The 16,235-nt window shown below is 43.0% G+C and overlaps 1 protein-coding gene across 8 annotated transcripts in view; it reads left to right on the top strand.

Moving 5' to 3' along the window:
* Positions 1 to 16,235, top strand: part of myo5aa (myosin VAa) — a 116,475-nt gene that overhangs the window by 15,595 nt on the left and 84,645 nt on the right. For all 8 annotated transcript variants that reach the window (XM_083759476.1, XM_083759475.1, XM_083759471.1 and 5 more), the window contains exons 2-3: positions 11,881 to 11,991; positions 14,734 to 14,905. In XM_083759476.1, coding sequence (XP_083615602.1) covers positions 11,881 to 11,991; positions 14,734 to 14,905 — 283 coding nt within the window. The remainder of the gene's footprint in view (positions 1 to 11,880; positions 11,992 to 14,733; positions 14,906 to 16,235) is intronic.

Here is a 16,235-nt window from a genome sequence, read left to right as displayed (position 1 = left end):
CATTTAGTCGATTTATGGTTCGATCTTTTGGTTATTGGTTTTGATGCCATACTGTATGTGTGCTTCTGCCATCTCCACTTCGCTGTCCGTCCGTCCGTCCGTCCGTCCGTCCGTCCGTCTGTCTGTCCATCGACCCATGAGGCACACTGGGTGGTTCCATCTGCAGACTCATCACGTATCCCTGGATTTCACTGCTTTTTCACCCAGCTCATGTCACACGGTGTGGAAATGCATGTCCTCAACTGTGTGTGTGTGTGTGTGTGTGTGTGTGTGTGTGTGTGTGTGTGTGTGTGTGTGTGTGTGTGTGTGTGTGTGCGTGTGCGTGTGCAGTGTGAATTTCATCCTTCACGTCTCCTCTAAGGACTATGGGGAATTTGCTGCTCTATAAATATGAGCAAATCCTCCTGCTGCAGCTCTGTGCTATAAAACTGTTTTTTCTGCCTCACTCTGCCCTGTACTATAATGCAATTCCTGTGTGTGTGTGTGTGTGTGTGTGTGTGTGTGTGTGTGTGTGTGTGTGTGTGTGTGTGTGTGTGTGTGTGTGTGTGTGTGTGTGTGTGTGTGTGTGTGTGTGATCAGGAAGTTCAGCTCAGCGGTACAGTGATGCCTCAGTGAGGTGTGATGCTGCTCAACACTTGCTGTGGCTATTTATACATCTCCTCTTCTTCAACCCCCCGAGTGTGTCTCTTTCTCTCTCTCTCCCCATTCCCTCTCTGTCTCGGTCTGTGTCCCTCCCTCTCTCTCTCTCTCTCTCTCTCTCTCTCTCTCTATCTCTCTCTCTCTCTCCCCCCCCCCCCCCCCCCCCCCCATGGAACATTGCCCTCTGTGGAGAACAAGGTGAATGGACATAAAGATAATAGAAAATAGAGGACCCTGATCTAAACAAGTCTTAGTGCTTTTTCTGGTTTCATCCTCGTGGCAGTCTTTGTATTGACCTGTACTTTCGTTGAACTGTACCCATTCTACAAACTGTTAATACATTTTTCAATCAATCAGTACCAACATTGTAAAGAGAGCAGGGTTTAGCAGCACTGTCCATGTTGCCATGTGACCAGCGAAGCCCCCTTCACCCCTCCACCTCCTGGGCGCCAGTGTCTCAGCAGCCCTTCTGACCAATGCTGGTGCTTCTGAGTCAGGAGGTACTGTACTGTGCTGTAGACTGTAGTGTCCGCTTGGGATCAAACCTGTGTTTTCTCAAGTGTCCTTGAGCAGGACCCTGAAACCATAACTGTTCCCGATGAGCAGTGTTGGTGCCGTCTGTGTGGGAGTGAATGTATGAATGAATGAATGAATGAATGATTCTTTTTAAAGGTTTTATGACATTCATTTTCATTTCTTTTTCTTTTTTCTTTTAGGTTTTATGACCTCAATTACACCCAAAAAACCTGAACTTTGAACATTCAGTGGATTTTCTGTGGTCTGAAGTTTTCTTTGGGGTTTGGAAGCCTTTTGAGCTACAATGAAAACAGGCAACACAGTGAAAACAGTGACATCTGCTGGCAAATCCCATTGACATATATGGGATTTGCAGGATCTTACATCACAATCTGCCGGCAAATCAGAGTACCTGTTAGAGCCAGAAAACCCCAGATCACAGAAAATCTACTGAATGTTAAAAGTTCATGTTTTTTGGGTGCAATTGAGATTAGAAAACCTAAAAAAAATAAGAACAATTCCAAAACCTTTTTTTTAATGTCACAATCCCTTTAAGTGTCATGCCACCTTGTGGCCCATCCTTCATGGGATTATATGACACCTTTTCATACAGTTAATTAATCAGTTACAGTATACAATTCTTTACCGGCATTACTGATCGCATACAACAAATACAAGTAATGGCTAGCCAAGTCAACGCTAGCCATTAATGTTGCCTATTGGTCAGCAGCCTTTCTCTCTCTCTTTCCATCTCTCTGTCTCTCACTCTGACTATGTCACAGTACTTTATCAGTCCTCACACAAAAGTCAATTCAGTCAGACCTGTAATCTTGTGTAACTGAATGACATACCTCCCTCTCTCTTGTAAGAACATGATGTAATGGAGCTAGATAATCTTCCATGATGTAGTGGACCAAATTGATAAATCCGCTCGGCGCGTGATCAATTTTATCTCCTGCGGTACAACGAGGCCTCTTTGTGCCCTCATCATGACATCATCACCGCGAGCAGCGGTTTACGAAACGGAACCACAATTATTTCCCCATGGATTGTTTGGAGCAATGTGCCGGGCAGGCAGGTAGCCAAGGTCCGGTCCGGTATGGGTCATGGGATCTTGTCATGTCCATTACTGCATTTCCAATTCCGATGTATTCGGACAGTGGAAGACTATGTTCATCCGAATCACCTCGGTAAATAAATAAAGCGCTGACATGAAAAAAAGATCTAATCTATTTCTTTACCTCTGCAAAGGTGACCGAGCAATTGTTCAGTAGAAAGGGCTTTTATAATATCCTTGCCAAAGTTTTATTAGCCATTGGTCATGAGGCTGAACTTATTTCTCTTGCGTGAGAGTATAGGCTGTACTTCATTAACGTCCACTAGTGCAGGGGTTCTCGTTTTTTGGCTGGGGACCCCCGGAAATGCTTTGGCCATGTGGACCGGGTTAACGGTGCCGGAGATTAGCTGGACGGATGGACGGAGTGCAAAACATACATGCCTTTGGCCTTAATAACAGAGTAAATATATAATAAAGGAATACTGAAAACAGATTGTACTATGTGTACTATGTAAACTCTTCATTTCTATTTTCCTGCCATGCAGTTGGAAAAAAAATGAAAATGATTTGTGGACACCCCCAAAATAATTTGGCGACCAACCGTTCTCAAGGGTTGAGAACCCCTGCACTAGTGGATCCATCGCGACATGTGAGGGACTCGCTTGCCAAAATAAGCTGATCTGCAAGTTCTCGTGCAGTGCGTCCCGATGTGAGACCATAAACGTCACATTATCACATTACATTACATATCACATTAGAGTTCCCTGGTTGAATGGCACATGTGCTCATCGAAAACACACACCCCTTTATTTAGGCACTATTTACGGACAGCTTAGTGAATCGGGCTCACTGAGAGTAAAATTCTAAACACTGCGTTCCCACGGTCATGAAATTCCTGGAAATACTTCTAAATTAGAAGAAAAAACAACTTTCCAGTCCTAGAAAAGGTTTGGAATTCATCCTGGGTCCTGCAAAAAGCATTTGGAAATGCATTGTTTTTGGCTATTTTAGTTTATAAAAAAACGTACGGTATAACATTACACAAAATATGTAACCTAAGTAGTTTTTCACCAAACGGGCTGCGTGATTGCAGCCTAATGTGTTCCGGACGTAACAAAAAAGAAAACAAAAAAAACAGATCTACAAGCTCACGACGTGCTGCAGCGTGATCCTGTGCCTTGGCATAGGTGGTGTAGCAAAATATTTGCTTTGAACAGTTAATCATTTGCTATATTGAAACATAATCCTTATAAAGCACTCCCTATAGTTTAAAACTAAAGTAGGCAACGTACTGGCATAGCTTGCAGTTGCCACGGTGATGGCCAAACACTAGCCGGCTGTGGTTTATGAGCAGTCTATACTCAGAGGTGTACAGTACGTCACACAGTGTAACACAGCCCCCTGCGTAGGAGAGGGCTTTATGAGTGCGTGTTCTGCAATGGTGGAAAAGGTACTCCAGTGATGTAAATACTTGTGTAAATACTTGTAAAGACCATACCCAGGGATGGTCTTTTTGATGCGTCCCACGGACATTTTACGAGTCCTACTTCAACGACGCAGTGTACAGTACTGAGTACAGTATTGCATCCCAGGACCGCCGGAGGGTGACACGATTGCGTCCTTTCTCAATTTAGTGAGTCAAAGGATGCAGGATATTTACATACTGTACATGACGCGGGGGAAAGCAGCAAATGAAACAAAGTTTAGGTGTTTTGAAGGGGCGGTCAAAGTTATTTGGGTTTACTTTTCATTTGTTTAAGACCAGTGTTCTCAAATGGAACAAATGGAAGTGGTCCAAATGGATTAGTCAAAACCATGGTAATGTCTGGTCTAGGGACTCTTCAATATTGGTGATTGGCATCGGACCTAAACATCTGGCATGGGTCGGCCTGGAGTCTTCTTGTTCCTACTGTACATCTACTGTACCATCCAGTCTAGGCAGCTGTACCTGTTTAATTGCTCACTGAACCAAACAAGAGCTCATTTGAGTTGTTGTTAGCAGATCATGTAATGATGTCATTTGTGTTGACATGTCTAGCTACTGCCGGGCTGACTGTGCTTTCAGTGTGTAAGTAATGCAGAATAGATGTTTGACAATAATCTAACTATTGAGAGCGTACAATTAAACCACCGGTTGAAAACCACTGCCCTAGTACAACATAAAGAAGTTGAAGTCCTCCACCTTATCAAATAACACTGCCATCCTTCACTTGTCCTCATGTGACCTTGATTTCACCTTTTTATTACGAGTACATGTGGATGTTTGTTTGAGATTTAGCGGAGGCAGGCTTTAGCACAGCATGCACTCAGTTTGAAATGACAGCAGTGTTAAAGGTGAAGTAAACTATGTTTGAACTCGTAAGGAATTTGTCTGTGGTGTGGCGTGGCGCGTTGCTTAAATCAGATGGACCCGACTAACTAGATCAGGTCATACTGTACATAATCATGAATCATCTCATTCTGGCCGTTCACAATGTGCGTCCTCACTTTTGTCTTCAATGTTTGTGTTTACAGTGTAGATTTCCGTCATACACAAACATTACATTTCCATTGACAATGAATGGAGAATTCTACGTCATAGTGTCTGAGCAAATAGACATGTTACGTCATAATGATGTACGATGATAAGAGATTTAGAACACAAACACTCAAAAGTAGTCATAGGGAACTGTAGCAAAACAATGTCTATTGGCGCCCCTCAAAATAAATATCTTTGAGGGACGCTAGCCCCTCCTATGTCCAGCTTTGAGGGTCTGTGTAATCACAAACATTGAAGATAAAAGTGTGTAAACACAAACATTGAAGACCAAAGTGTGTAAACACAAACATTGAAGACAAAAGTGAGGACACAAATTGTGATTGGCCAGAATGAGATGATGTATAGACGTATGATGATAAGAGCGCCCCTCACTTCACACAGGTGTGATTTTGTTTTTCTATATATATGAGAAATTTGGCTAATAGAAGTTTCATGGGGCCTAAATTAGTTTTTGATGTAATCCCTGGTAAAATAAATGCTATTAGCCTAAATCCAGCTTTTCCTTGTTTAAACCATGAGCAATGTGCGCTTATACTTAGGCTAATTGGACACAATAGCAGATCTACAGGCTCACAATGTGTCACGATGTGACACGTTGACAAAGATGTCACTTTTCAGGATTCAACTTAAAAAAGCAGATTGCAGATTGCATTGACGAGCTGCTTCGCGCTGCACATCAAGCCTGCAGATCTGCTATTTGCTGTTGTAGTATTGGACAATGGAAAATAATATGGAGGTTTGTGCCCGATAGCAACGACATGCTATTTTTGTGGAACATGTTCACCTATAATGCTCCCAATAGGGACACCAGGGTGTGAAAGTGGTTGAATGGAGCTGTGGCCCTGCAAGCTGACAGCAGCGAGTTAGCCCTGAGCCCGGACAAACGTGCTGACTTCTGGATCCATGCCCAGCAACCTGCTGGCGCTGACTAACTGCAAGGCCAGCTCATCTACTCTGTAACATAACTGACTAACTGCAAGGCCAGCTCATCTACTCTGTAACATAACTGACTAACTGCAAGGCCAGCTCATCTACTCTGTAACATAACTGACTAACTGTAGGTCAGCTCATCTACTCTGTAACATAACTGACTAACTGCAAGGCCAGCTCATCTACTCTGTAACATAACTGACTAACTGCAAGGCCAGCTCATCTACTCTGTAACATAACTGACTAACTGCAAGGCCAGCTCATCTACTCTGTAACATAACTGACTAACTGCAAGGCCAGCTCATCTACTCTGTAACATAACTGACTAACTGCAAGGCCAGCTCATCTACTCTGTAACGTAACTGACTAACTGTAAGGCCAGCTCATCTACTCTGTAACATAACTGACTAACTGCAAGGCCAGCTCATCTACTCTGTAACATAACTGACTAACTGCAAGGCCAGCTCATCTACTCTGTAACGTAACTGACTATCTGCAAGGCCAGCTCATCTACTCTGTAACGTAACTGACTAACTGTAGGTCAGCTCATCTACTCTGTAACATAACTGACTAACTGAAAGGCCAGCTCATCTACTCTGTAACGTAACTGACTAACTGCAAGGCCAGCTCATCTACTCTGTAACGTAACTGACTAACTGTAAGGCCAGCTCATCTACTCTGTAACGTAACTGACTAACTGTAGGTCAGCTCATCTACTCTGTAACATAACTGACTAACTGAAAGGCCAGCTCATCTACTCTGTAACATAACTGACTAACTGACAACTGTAGGTCAGCTCATCTACTCTGTAACATACTGTAACTGACTAACTGTAACACCAGCTCATCTACTCTGTAACATAACTGCAGTTTCTATAAGTAGGGGCTGGAAAAACTGTCGATTGTCTTGTAGATCGGCCATTTTCACTTGACATTTAATAACCCAAAATACTAAATAGGGATTGACTATTGATTTATTATTTCATAATCCATTATGAATCAATTGGTTCAATTAGGCTAAATGTTGCAGCCCTAGTTGCAAGATCTTCTTGCCATTCTGTGTGCCGTTAACAAGTTTGTGTGATCACACACACACACACACACACACACACACACACACACACACACACACACACACACACACACACACACACACACACACACACATGCGTGCTTGTGCAGTGGGAGTACTCAGCCATGTGACTGAGTGTTTTCATCTTTGTTTTTCCACATAGTTGCCATCAGCTGATAGCCTGTGGCCCCAAGGGGCTCTATAGAGATGTGTATTTATATGAATGGGGGTGTGTGTGTGTGTGTGTGTGTGTGGGGGGGGGGGTTATAGTTATTACCGCTCATTACAGTTGCATTATTGTGACGCATGCTAACGCAGGATCCACCGTTCATGATCTGATCATTTTAGTTTACAGTAACCCTATTATCAGAGACCCAACAGTCTAAGGGCCGATTCATACTCCTATTTTACCGCTGTAGTGCCGAAATGATTTCGGCTCGTCAGACATTTTCTGTAGCACCGAAGAGCCGACTTTAGGAGGTTAGACCAAATGTGTTGGTCTAACCCCGAATTAAACACATCTTCTGGCACTTGTTGTATTGTTCTTGTAGTAAACCCAGCCCATCTGATGGTGTATAGACAAGACTAAAGTAAACTATTATATACGTTTGGAAATACTGTTGGGTCCAGGTCTGATATGGACGGGGTTCAAGGTTCAAGGAGTTATAGGGTGCGTTCGGAAATGCGCCCTGAACGCACTGGTGTGCTCTCTTGTCGTTCATTTATTCAGTGCACTCGGTGCGTTGTCGTTCGAAAATCCAGTGCGCTGCGCACCGGGTGTGCCGAGTGCCCGCACTGAGCGACCCTACCCTGAAGCTGGGGTTGTCCGGTGTGATTCGTGTGAATGTGTCACAGCTGTGGTCGTTCGTAAATAAGGCACACTGAACACACTCTGTGACGTCACCGCCCACCACACTCAACAAACTGACCACATTCCCGGTGCGCATTTCCGAACGCACCCTTATTGTCATTCCAAATGAGTACAGAACTAAATTTGTTTACTCAGGTCCTGGTCAGGCAAAAAGATCAAATACAATACATCTAAAAATAACACCTGAATAGACATAAAACCTAAAGTGCAAAAAAAGCAATTGCACAACCCCCTAACATTGCACATGCCCATAAAAAAGCAGCAGCATTAAAAATAAACGGTTCATGTGTCACAGCTCAAGTTCATAATGCAGAGTTCAAGTGTAATCACACAGATCACAAAGGTCACAGTTCAAGGTCTAGAGTTCATGATTCTCACAGCTACAGGGAAGAAGCTATTCTTCTTCCTGGAGGTGCTGGCCTTAACCCATTTTGGGCAGGAACCCCTTTTGGTGTTAGCATTATGTTATGCTTTAGCTATGGAAAAGTAGCAGATCTAAAAGCTCACAAGCTTGTAGGTCAAAGAACGACTGACATAGAAACTTAGCTTTTTCCGAAAACTGTCAGGATGTAGAAGACATTTTTTGAATCTGATCTCAGGTCAGAATGGCCTTAATACTACGCAGCCTCCTGCCCGAAGGGAGGGGGACGAACAGACCGTGTGCATGGTGGGTGGCATCCTTCATGATGCCCATGAAGGATGAAGGCCTTCATACTGCATAGCCTCATTCCTACACCTGCCTATAGACCCATTCAGAAACGGGTCTCATGGTCGCAGGCAACGTATTTCCTGTAGGCGGAGACGACATATCTGCGGCGTGAACAGTCAGCTCTTCGACTACATTGAATGGGAAAGTGAGACTGATGTTAGTCTGCTCAAACGTTACTCTTTTACCTGCTTTTTACTAACACTAACTCTACGAAGATGCCCAGAACATCAGGATGAACCTGTGTAGTTTATGGCTGCTCCAACAGTAGTGGCATCATTCAACTTTGGAGAGAAACGGAATGTCAAAATATCCACCGCGGTGGCTGAGACCAGAGCCAAAGAGTAATGGTTGAGACGAAGCAGTGAAAGGTCCTGAAAGATACATCACATCAGTCTTAACCAATATCTTTCTGTTGTAGTATGAACACAAGGCTGCTGTATACTTTATACCTCATACTAAGCATTTAAAGTATGACATTCCGTTTCTCTCCAAAGTTGAATGTTGCCACTACTGTTGGAGCAGCCATAAACTACACAGGTTCATCCCGATGTTCTGGGCATCTTCGTAGAGTTAGTGTTAGTAAAAAGCAGGTAAAAGAGTAACGTTTGAGCAGACTAACATCAGTCACTCTACCATTCAATGTATAGTAGAAGAGCCGACTCTTTACACCGCAGATATGTCGTCTCCGCCTACAGGAATTACGTTGCTTGCGACCATGAGACCCGTTTCTCAGTCGGTCTATTATGTAAATGTCACTGAGGGCAAGAAGGCTGCATCCATGGATCTTCTGGGCAGACGGGTGTGGTTGGTAATGTGTGCTCAAAGGCAAATAGTTTTAGCCTATATGTTTTTATCTGGACATAAGACTGGACATAAAATGCTGACCACTGAAAGTAAAGCTGAACCGTATGGTCAAAAGGTCATGTCATAGAGTTTAATTTGTTTGGACTGTACAGCTGTATTTAATTATTCTTGTACTGACGTGCTGTGGTGCACATTGACAAACATCCAAAACAAGAGCAGGCCAGTTTGGTTTCTTGCCATTCTCGTTAAGACATGATGAAATTAGTTCTACACACACACACACACTAATGCCGGTCTGTTCCCCACACCAACACGCACATTATGAAATTGTCATGGTGCAACCTTTGTGCAACGTAAATACTTCATAATAATTATGATTCATGGGCAATTTGTAATGTAAGTCATTATGTTTGTCATGGAAAAAAAAGAACCCGTAGGCTAATTATTCTAGGCATGTGTCAATGCAGGGAGGACTTGTATTAGATTATATTCGATTGTAATAGACTCGAGTCATATTAACACTACAGCCCCAATGTTAATTGGCAAACATTCTAAATTGATTCAAACACGCTGACAATTTGTAGTCTATCTCTTACTAAACAAACTTTAGTTTAGTAGTATGCAACGTCGCAACGAGACGGTAATTGAGTGTAAGTTGTCACGTCCCCTTTAGTCCCTCTGTCCTATTGGGGCCAGCTGTGCGTGTTTGTCTGTCTATAATTGCCTTCAGGATACTGCATGCAGGAGGTGCTTCCAATCTCCTCATCAGCTAGAGGCTCTGCAGTTTGTTTTCTTTGCCACTGCCTTTTGGTTCATCTATCCCTACACCATAGGCTATACAGCGGCCCACATTACATCTATATCACACCAACAACACATACTGAACAGCACTACTAACCAACAGGACCACGTGACCTCATATTCTCTGTTGCATATTTCAGTTCATTATTATTTAACTGTCATCTAAATAATTGTACGACGTTTCCCTTACTAAAGTAGTCTGTCGGTAGACTTGTCATCCTGACTCCCTGAGCCAGTGTGTTACTACTGTATGATTTATATGCTTTATTGTCTCTGGTTCAAAGTTGTTTTGGTTCAAGGTTTGGCCCCTGCAGTCAGCTTTGGTGTTAGCCGCCACATTAGAAAAGCTCTGTATGTAAGTGTAGGTCTCTTTGGACCACTGATGTACCGTACCCAATGTGCAGGGTTCTCTCCACGTTCTTCAATGCACTTCTGAATTGAACTGTGTGTAACTGTGGACATGATTTCACCCACAGAAAACTACAAGGAAGAGAGATCATTAACAACCCATTACGACCTGAGGCCAATTCTACAAAATCTTTTCTAAATCGGCAGTTCACTAACTTTTTTTGTAAAAAGGAAAAAAAATGAAGTGTGTGTGTGTGTGTGTGTGTGTGTGTGTGTGTGTGTGTGTGTGTGTGTGTGTGTGTGTGTGTGTGTGTGTGTGTGTGTGTGTGTGTGTGTGTGTGTGTGTGTGTGTGTGTGTGTGTGTGTGTGTGTGTGTGTGTGTGTGTGTGTGTGCGTGTGTGTCCCAAATTAGATGACTGCTCAGTGTCAATGGCCCGGCTGCTGAACTGTGTGTGACCCCAATCATCTGCATGGGTCGTACTCTAAACAGACAGATATAGAGACACACACAGCCCTTCATTGGAGCGGCGTGCGCAGCTCAAACACAAATAGCAGATGCCCAAGCTCGCAGTGCAAGCACAAAGTGACGTGTTCTGAGCTTGTAGATCTGTTTTTTTTTTTATAGCAAACGCTAAAATCTAAAATGGCATAGGTGCTTTCCCGGTTTTTAATGGGTTAAAAAAGTTTGAACCAACGCCTGAACATTAACACATAATAAATATAAACGCTCTGACCGGGGATGTGCAAAACAATTCATTTCATTGTCGGTGCTGTTTAAACATGTATTGTAAAGGTTTATTTGAATAATTGGTGTGGCAAAGTAGGTCAAATGAATTCTGCGTGCATAATAAATAGTGGCATTATTCATTAACTTCACAATAGTATAAAGGATTACTTTTCATATTTGAAGGGATCTCAACCTCAAGGGCGTTCAAGGTGTTCTTGAACATTGAAACTAACTTGAACCGACTGTACCCGTCATACAGTAACCAGACGTAGCATTTTCTACTGACTAGCAATCTGAGAACCCATCCGCAAATAAAGGAGAAACGGCGAAGATGAAGCGTCAGTGAATGAGTCGAGGCCAAAGTCAGGCTAAACTAGTGTTATGTTGGTGGCTATAGCATGGTTTCTCCTGGTGGCTACGGCAGGGTTTTTGAGTGGTGCAGCCACTCCCTTACGGAGCTATGTGTGTGGGTGGGTGTCTGCCTGTCTGGGTATGAGCACGAAAACAGCATGTTTGTTTTCACCACCTGTGCACAACCTAACGCACACACACACACACACACGCATTAACTGTATTATATGATGCTTTCGGGGGTGCCAGTACATTACAGTGACAGTACAGTACAGTAGAGGGACCGCCACACGGTAACTCTGTCATTTCTCAACCGTTTCGGACGTGGCGAAGCACGCCGGAACCGGCCCAGCCTCCTGGGCGCGTTCATGTGGGTCTCAAACTCTCCCCCCCCGCGGGAACCCCCACACGGAGTTGCACCACTCACTTCATACGGGTGTGATTTTTTTATGTCCACTTGTTGTCTTTTATAGTAATGTCTCTCTCTCTCTCTCTCTCTCTCTCTCCTCTCTCTCAGTTTGCTCGGGTGTGGATTCCCGACACAGAGGAGGTCTGGAAGTCGGCTGCGCTATCCAAGAATTACAACAATGGCGACACTTCCCTGCAGCTGGTGTTGGACGATGGAACGGTAAGGAGGAGAAGAGAGGGAGGGAACAGCAGGAGATCACTGTCTTTCCTCTAGCTCAGTTGTTTTCAACCAGTGGTCTGGGCGTCGGGACCACCAGTGGTCCTCGAGGGTGTCCCAGGTGGTCCCCAGCTAAATGATGGCGAGTTGGTAACAAAGTGGACCCTTATTAGATCTTTAAGTCTTGAGAGTGTAAAATGAAACCAAATGGACCTGTCAGGGTCTCGAGAGTTAAATGATTGTTACATACCTCCATTAGGCTACTTAATTCACAAGAAGTCTACACGAGCATGTAAAATAATTGTCATTTTGATCAACGTTTGCCTTATCTCCGCTATGGTATACCACATCAACACGGCATGGAATTGTGGGCAAAATGGTATCCAACAACGACAACAAAATATTCTTTAGTTTTCGGTCCTGCGAGGCAAAATCTCATCATGGTGAGCCGTGGCTTAACCCCATTGATGCCTGGTGCAACCTATGCGTTGTTCTACCCCTTGATGCCGGCGCGCTCTCTGTGTCTCATCAGCTATTGCTACAGTATACATGTAGCAACATAACTGTTTAAAAAAAATAATGAATCAAAATGTGAAGGTTTTCAGAAACCTTATAGGTCAGGCCCTAGAAGGCTTAAAAGCTCACGGCACGTCGCTTGTATCGTGAGCTTGTATACACTGCTACTATTGTCGAATAAATTATAGAAATAAATAAATAGAAATCAGGCTTAACTCAGTCTGGCTCTGTAACAATCAATTTCATCCCTGCTCACTTTTCTTGTATGTACATACATACATACCGGTACTCTCTCTCTCTCTCTCTCTCTCTCTCTCTCTCTCTCTCTCTCTCTCTCTCTCTCTCTCTCTTTCTCTGAGACACGACACAGGACACACTGCATCTCATTATTGCTTATTGGTGTTACCATTAGCTCTCTCAATAAACAAGACCTTCCAGATTGCCTTGAGGAGTCGTAAATATCACTAATTAAATTTGGAATACATACAAACAAACAGCTACCGTCCACCATACAGTTCCTACTTAACATTTACCATCATCATCACATGTGTTAAATAATCTGCCCCATGAGAAAGCCGTTAACATTATGTATGTATTGCTTCTCTGGTGATTCTACAAGCCTATAGAGGCTTCGCACGTATGGAATCACATGTGAAATAGGGTGTTGATTAAGCATTCACACATTGATTTCCCCATTGAGTTGTACGTACAGTCGTGTTATCTGTCCTGAGATTGTGCACAGTGAATATTTCACACCAGAACTGAAAGTGGGCGGGCCTGGGCCATGGCTCAGCGGTCCAGGCACCTTGGCTGGTAATCCAGTCTGGCAGTGTGCCGCGGGTTCGACTCCCGATCCCGACGGCCTTTACTGCATGTCACCCCCCCCCCCCCCATCTCTCTCCCCATTTTCCTGTCGGCCAACTGTCTGTCCCTCCGTAAAAAAATATAAAATTAAGGCGAAAGCCACAAAAAAAACATTATAAAAGTATCAAAGCTTGTCAATCTGCTACTTTTTTAATTTGAATCCTGAAAAGTAAGAGTGTTGGACATGATGAGGTTTCCACCCGCCAGAGACGAAATATAACAAAACTAAGTAATGCTCTTTCTGAAGGCCCACATTCTCTATTAATCCATTTAGGGCCTGACCTCGAAATAAATAAAAAATCTTCTAAATCCTCCAGTTTTCTGAAATTTTCAAAAATAGCAGACCTACAAGCTCGTACCGCGCCACTTGGTGGCGCGCTATGAGCTTGTAGATCTGCTATTTTTAAATAGCTAAACTATAACATAATGTTTAAAACACCAAAATCAGTGATTTCACATTATCTTTTAAAATAAGTGGTCATGACGGATACCAAACCACACCAGGAGACGAGGATGATGGTACAACATTCTCACCACTTAAAAAAATATACAGTGTATATATATATATTTATTTTTAGAGAGCTATATTCAGTCAATGATTTGCCGTTGTTACTAAATCATTTAACTAATGTTTGTTAGTAAGGATGTCCCGATCACGTTTTGTTTGCTCCCGATCCGATTCCGATTGACGATCATTTCATTTCGAGTATCTGCCGATAACGATTTTTTCCTATCTGATATTTATATTTTTATAGAACACTTTTACAATATCGCAATAGTAAAATATCCAAAATCACAGACAATCTCATGATATGGATATACTATTGATACTAGGGATGTCTCCATCAGGCTTTTTTTGCTCCCTATCAGATTCCGATCATTTGCAAATGATGTGATTGCCCCTGATTTTCGATCAAGTGATTGATTGATTGATTGATTGATTGAAATATTTATTAACAGTTTGCAGAATTACAGTACATTTCAAGCACAAACTCAATACAAAGACTGTTAACTGTGAGTGGACGACCCGATTAAGCATTACACTTGTTTACAAGAGGGTCCACCTTGTTCAATTCATCAAAACATTTAGAGACGTACAAATAGACACTTCTATATACAGTAGTTAAAGAACGGAACAGGAATTCATCATAAAGGAAGCAAAAAGGGAAAAGAAACATATACAGTGAGGGGGAAAAGGGAGACAACTCTACTTGTTAGTAATAGTCAAGGGAGTATTTGTGAATGTGTGTACCGGTATTTGACACAGTATGAGCAAAATGGTTGCCGTGCGGCGTGCAGTGGAGCAGTTGTCTCCTTTTCCTCTTCCACCTCCTTTGCTGAATTATGACGTTCTCTTCACAACAGGACCTGGAGCACAAGCTGGACCCCAAGACGAAGAACCTGCCGTACCTGCGGAACCCGGACATCCTGGTGGGCGAGAACGACCTCACGGCGCTCAGCTACCTCCACGAGCCCGCCGTGCTGCACAACCTCAAAGTCCGCTTCATCGACTCCAAGCTCATCTACACGTACTGCGGTAGGCGGGCGCGCACGCACAGTCGCACAATTTACAATTTAGGCATTTGCGCAGACACTGTCACGTGTAGGTGAGGTAAGGACCCAAACGCAGGACAGCCAGGCATGTAGTGTTGGAAACCATGAAATGGTGTTTTAATTCAGAAGACAGGTGAACATGAAATAACTTAAAACAGACTGAAACAGGTGACAGGATACAATGACTCAACAAACACTGACTGGGGAACAAGACTGATATACACATGAGGGTTGATTACAAAATGAGACACAGCTGGAGCAAACAAACTTAGAACCATTAAAACTAGACCAGGGAACAAAACATAGAAATACAAGACCTTGACTGTCAAATGACAAAAGTCTGTGACTGTGACAGTCACTCTTAACCCATTTTGGACTGAGTTTGATAAAAGAAAAAGGCTTCTTAATCCTAACGTCTTTCTGAAAAACCTATGTTTCTATGTGTCAGTGGACGGTGCTCAACCTTTTTCATGTCAAGTACCCCCAGAATTATCTCTATTGGGTCACAGACCCCCATCTCAAAATATGTAGTTCCATGGACCCCCCAGAAGTAAATATTTTAGTTAAAAATGTTCGCTCTGAAATATATATTCAATGATTTGCGGCACATTTTAAATGATTTTTCAAAAATAGCAGACCTACAAGCTCGTAGCGCGCCACTCGGTGGCGCGCTATGAGCTTGTAGATCTGCTATTCTTCAATAGCTAAAAGTATAACATAATGCTTAAAACAGGGGTTCCTGCCCAAAATGGGTTAATCCAGAGCGATTTTTACAGTAAGCAACATGGTACATATGGTAATACAAATACATGATAGTTGTCATCAAGAATCATACGGAAGCTAATAGTAGAATATCTGTTTAATGAAACTATGAGTATACCGTATATACGCTATAGAGTGCTATTGTCTACATAAAATGCTATCTGAATGACATAAGTTGAACCTTTGCATACGCCTGAAGGTCGTCGGGCAAGTAGCAAGTGCTACGGCAAGTGCTATGCACGCACGCACACGCAATCACACACACACACACACACACACACACACACACACACACACACACACACACACACACACACACACACACACACACAGTGTTGGAGTTTTCCTCACTGGCCGTTATTCTTTTGAAATGAGTGAACAAATGTGAACAAATGTGTGAACAGCAGTGGCTCCACAGTCTTCAGTCTTATGCCCACAGGGCTCTTCAATTCGATTATATATATATATATACAGTATATATATGCGCAGTATGGTGTAACGTTATCACTCGCCTCGGCTGAGAAACACCACTGCCTGTTATCCATTGTGTC

This window comes from Protomyctophum parallelum, assembly GCF_964188405.1.
Source record: "Protomyctophum parallelum genome assembly, chromosome: 2".
NCBI classification, from domain to species: domain Eukaryota; kingdom Metazoa; phylum Chordata; class Actinopteri; order Myctophiformes; family Myctophidae; genus Protomyctophum; species Protomyctophum parallelum.
This window is presented reverse-complemented; position numbering and strand designations above follow the sequence as displayed.